The sequence below is a fragment of the Lathyrus oleraceus genome, chromosome 5 (genome assembly GCF_024323335.1).
Source record: "Lathyrus oleraceus cultivar Zhongwan6 chromosome 5, CAAS_Psat_ZW6_1.0, whole genome shotgun sequence".
Taxonomy (NCBI): Eukaryota; Viridiplantae; Streptophyta; class Magnoliopsida; order Fabales; family Fabaceae; genus Lathyrus; species Lathyrus oleraceus.
The window spans coordinates 447285270-447290236 of record NC_066583.1 but is presented as its reverse complement, the minus strand read 5'-3'; the positions used below and the strand labels follow the sequence as shown (position 1 = coordinate 447290236).

The 4967-nt window shown below is 29.3% G+C and overlaps 1 protein-coding gene across 1 annotated transcript; it reads left to right on the top strand.

The window, feature by feature from the left end:
- The first annotated feature begins 2524 nt into the window (after nucleotides 1–2524).
- On the top strand, nucleotides 2525–4327 carry LOC127085351 (myb-related protein 306). Its single transcript, XM_051025869.1, has 3 exons — nucleotides 2525–2830; nucleotides 3110–3239; nucleotides 3656–4327. The coding sequence occupies exons 1-3, from the start codon at nucleotides 2695–2697 to the stop codon at nucleotides 4299–4301; spliced, it is 912 nt and encodes a 303-aa protein (XP_050881826.1). The 5' UTR covers nucleotides 2525–2694; the 3' UTR covers nucleotides 4302–4327.
- The last annotated feature ends 640 nt before the right edge of the window (nucleotides 4328–4967 follow it).

The following is a 4967-nucleotide window of genomic DNA, read 5'->3' as shown; positions in this document are numbered from 1 at the left end:
AATAAAGGAAAAAGGTAAAATATATTTGTTGTCCTCATAAATATCTTAAATTTCATTTTTAATCCCTAAAAGTATGTCATTCAAATAACGCTTCTCTTAAAAAATTTCATCCATACTTTTGGTCCCTAATACTAAAATTGACGCTAAAACTACTGCTAATTCAGTCGCTAATTAATAATTCGTTGCTAAAACCAACGCTAAATTGTAAAAATCATCGCTAAGTTGCAGGAGGGACCAAAAGTGTGAATGCAAAATTTTAGGAGGACTATTCTTTGAAGTAAATATTTTGAAGGACTAAAAATGAAATTTAAGATATTTAGGAGGACAACAAACATATTTAACCCAATATTCAAAATATATTATACATAAAAGTTAAATAATATGGTCGGGTTCAAGGAATCTGAGGGGCGGTGGGTACTTCCCCGATCACGGCCCCAAGGTGGAAAAATTACAAACCCTCTCAACAATTATTTTTGAACGGAAAAACATAAAAGTCTTTCCACCACAATTTTGTAGAAAAAATGGTAAACCCTCTCTAGACACACAACTACCCAAATCCCCAATACACTCAAAAGACTAGAATTGTTATGGTGAATAAAATAAAACTAACTCTCTATATTTATAATAATATTTTACTCCTTTTTTCTACAGATTACTAGATGTGGGACTTGGATGAGTACCCACTTTAACATAACATATCTTCCCTTCATTCAAAATCTCACATCTTTTCACTTCATAGTCACCTTCATCCTCACAAGCTAAAATATCGTCTATACAACTAACCATATTTGCAGAAGGAACACTTTTTAATTCTTGTCTTCTTATTTATGCTTCACACATAAGCATGGACATCTAGATTGCATGTGACCAAATTATTGAAAATAATGACATTTGACATAAGTCATATCTCTTGTTTGAAAACTTCTACCATATTGGTCAGCATAGTTCTTTTTGTGCCTCTATTGGTTACTAGTACTTGATTTTCTTCGGGAGATTGATCAATATCCATCATTTGTTAACTCTACTTCAATGATTTCACTACTTCATCTAATTGTAGTGTGTTCTTCCCTACTAACATTCATTGCATTAATGATTTATAAGATTTGGGGAGTGAAGCCAACAAAAGTAGTGTTTGCTCTTCATCTTTGATATCTTCCCCTGCATTCATGATTCTAGATACCAACTCATTAAATTTATTAATATGATCAAATACATTACCTTCATATTCCATCTTCAATGAGTATAAATTCATATTCATCATCAATCGATTAGTTAATATGGTTGGTGCAAACTTGCTTTCTAACAAATCCCATAATTTTTTTGGAGAGGTGTCTTTTAACACAATCACTTTAATCTGTGGTGCAAGTGCCAACCAAGTTGTACTCACTGCTTTTTTGTATTGAATTTCAATCTGAATCTTTCATCTCAATTGGTTTTTCCTTTTCCAAAGCACAATCAAGATCTTGTTGGACCAAATAGTCTTTTATCGTGCATTTCCATAAGGGGAAATCCATTCTCCTATCAAACAAATGAATATTCAACTTCAATGTAGCCATATTATTGTTTAAGAAAATAAAACTCAAATCAAATAAGATGATACCAAACCTATGATTTCCTCCCTTGATCGAAACCTTTGCTCTGATGCCAATAAGTCTCCAATAATTGATACAAATAAAATAAAATAAACTCACAAAAAAAATTATTACTAACTTGCAATTTTTGGACGGAAAAATTGCAAACTCTCTCGACAACTATTTTTGAATGGAAAAATAGAAAACCTTCTCAACAATTATTTTTGAATGGAAAAATAAAAAATCTTCTCCGCCATAATTTTTGTGCGAAAAAATTATAAATACTCTTTAGACACACAACTACCCAAATCCCCGATACATCTAAAAGACTAGAATTGTTATGGTGAATAAAATCAAACTAACTCTATATTTAGAATAACATTTTACTTCTTTTTTCTTCATATTACTTGATGTGAAACTTGATTGAATACCCACTTTAATACAATAAATTCATCCCATCTAAATTAGCAACTAGCATAAACTATGTTTTTATACAATCTATTTATTAAATAACTAATTATCCGTTGAATTCAATCAATTAATTATAGGGATGGATTGATGATGATGATAATAAGATTGAAATATCAAGTCATATTTTAGGAGGAAAATCAAAAAAACCGACTAGGTCATTCATACTACGTAAGCAAATCAAGAAAACGACAGAAAAGTAAATTTTGTTTTCTTCCTCCAATCATAAACCTCTTTCTACGTGTTTCCACTATTCATAAATTTCATATTAAATGTCTCATGGATTTATCTATATGTTTATTGAGAAAGATGGATACATAGCTGACTTTACAAAGGAACAAGAGTAAATGCTTTTGCTGTCCATTTTGACTCTTTTTCTTTTACTACAAGCCACCACATTTTTCGCCTTCATCAATGAAAAGAAAATATTTTATTTTATTTTATTATTTAAATTCTTGTTTTCTTTTATCTATATATACACAGAGGTCTAATGATACAGACAAGCCAACCCCAGTTGCAGAAACTTGTCTAGAAATATTTGTTAGGAACAAGAATTGGGAAAGTAAGAGAAAGTTAGAAACATTTTTTAGGAACAAGATTTGAGAAAGTAAGAGAAGTTAGAGAAAATTAGTTATCTATCATATATATAAAAGTAATGATGGGAAGACCACCTTGCTGTGACAAAATTGGTGTTAAGAAGGGACCTTGGACTCCGGAGGAAGATATAGTTTTGGTATCTTACATTCAAGAACATGGACCTGGGAATTGGAGATCTGTTCCCAATAGTACAGGTAAAAACAATTCATCATCATCATCAAGAAATTTGAATCTAAGAAAAAGTATCATCTATGTTTGAAGCCAGTTCTTCTTCAAGACTCATACAAATAGTTGTTGACAATATAGCTACTATTATACTGCGATTGTAAATCGCAGTTAATTGTTAGTATTATATTTACATTCTCTTGGGAACTTGAATCCTCAAACTCTAATTTCTTTTAATTTTTAATTCAAGTTTAAAGCAGTTGAATCTTGTGTTTTTTTAATGTTTGTTTTTTATTTTGAATTTTTAGGTTTGATGAGATGTAGTAAAAGTTGCAGACTTAGATGGACTAATTACCTTAGACCAGGTATCAAACGAGGTAATTTCAATGATCATGAAGAAAAAATGATAATTCATCTTCAAGCACTTTTGGGAAACAGGTACTAATCTCATCCTGTATTTATCATTCTCTATTGCTACATTCTTTTGAAATTTGTTTTTATTCTAAACTTTTATAATTTAGGTGATAATCTTTAAATTTGTACCCGATAAGTTTACTTGTATAAACCAAACAATTTGTTTATAATAAAGCCAAATTTTGACTTTTGATTCCCAAATTTGACACATGAATTAAGTTTGGCATTAAGTGATGATGGTCCTTCTCATTTTGTACAATTCTTTCTATCAAATTTCAACCAGAATTTAATTATAGCTTGATCTATCAAATTGAGATTATCCAACTGGATGGATTAGCTCAGTGTCTGCAGTTGCACGCAGAGGCTATCTTATTTATAAAACAAAATAGAAAAAATTAATTAATATTTTATCATAAAGATTCTGACATGAATTGATTCAGATGGGCTGCCATAGCTTCCTATCTTCCACAAAGGACAGACAATGACATAAAAAACTACTGGAACACACATTTGAAGAAAAAGCTAAACAAGATCCAACCAGGGAATAACAATGAAGAAGAAGGAAACTCTTCTTCTCCACAGGTAAAAGGCCAATGGGAAAGAAGGCTTCAAACAGACATCCATACAGCAAAACAAGCTTTATGTGCAGCACTTTCTCTCGACAAATCATCAACACCTCTTTTACCCGAAATCGAAACCACAACACAATTCCCGTATGCATCCAACACTGACAACATAGCTAAATTGCTAGAAAAGTGGATGAAAAAACCTCAAAAAAACTCAGATGATATGGTAGTTACTACAGGTTCAAGTTCTAGTAATGTTGCATGCACACAAAAAGATCAATCAGCTTTTGATTCTTTGTTGAGCTTTAACTCGTTTAATTCTGATTGTTCTCAATCTGTTGAAGAAAGTAACAACTTGACAATGGATTCTTGTTTGTATCAATATGAAAATAAGCCAAACCATGAAACTCAGGTCCCTCTCATGTTCTTGGAGAAATGGCTTTTTGAAGATGGGAATGCTCAGTGCAATGAAGATATAATGAACATGTCATTGCAGGAAAATACATCAGGGTTGTTTTAGTAAATAACTCTTTATATATATATATATATATATATATATATATATATATATATATATATATATATATATATATATATATATATATATATATATATATATATATATATATATATATATATATATATATATATATATATATATATATATATATATATATATATATATATATATATATATATATATATATATATATATATAAGGCTACGAAGTATAATGAGAAAAATGAGGTTGATCCTATTAAAATTGGGGCTACCATGTTGTTTTCTTAAGGTCGAAGAAGAATTGAATTACATACCAACAAAATAATTAGAAAAAATGAATTATGTTTAATATTTTGTTGCAATGATAAAGAAGCAGAGACTTTGAAATGAATGAATATTTTCAATTTTTTCGTCTCTAGTTTTTTTTTCTTTCTGTAATTCAATTTTATCTTTTAATTTTTCTTTCTTGTTTTGTGTGATATAGATATTATTCATTAAAGTATGGGACAATAGTTGTAACTAGGAATGTAATTCACTAGTCAAACAAAAAAGTGTATATTATAATTAATTGTTACTTATGTTATGTATGAAAAGATTAAAAGGTTACTGGAGTTAAATATTTATTTATGTTTTTGGTTTAATTGTAACTTTTATCCTCCTTTTTTATTTTTTTATTTTGATTCTT

Bases quoted from the DNA above. Each gene is read 5' to 3' on its own strand.
- LOC127085351 (XM_051025869.1), top strand. From the start codon at position 2,695: ATGATGGGAAGACCACCTTGCTGTGACAAAATTGGTGTTAAGAAGGGA. The intron at 2,831-3,109 runs GTAAAAACAATT...TTGAATTTTTAG, and splicing joins ATCTGTTCCCAATAGTACAG to GTTTGATGAGATGTAGTAAA. The intron at 3,240-3,655 runs GTACTAATCTCA...GAATTGATTCAG, and splicing joins CAAGCACTTTTGGGAAACAG to ATGGGCTGCCATAGCTTCCT.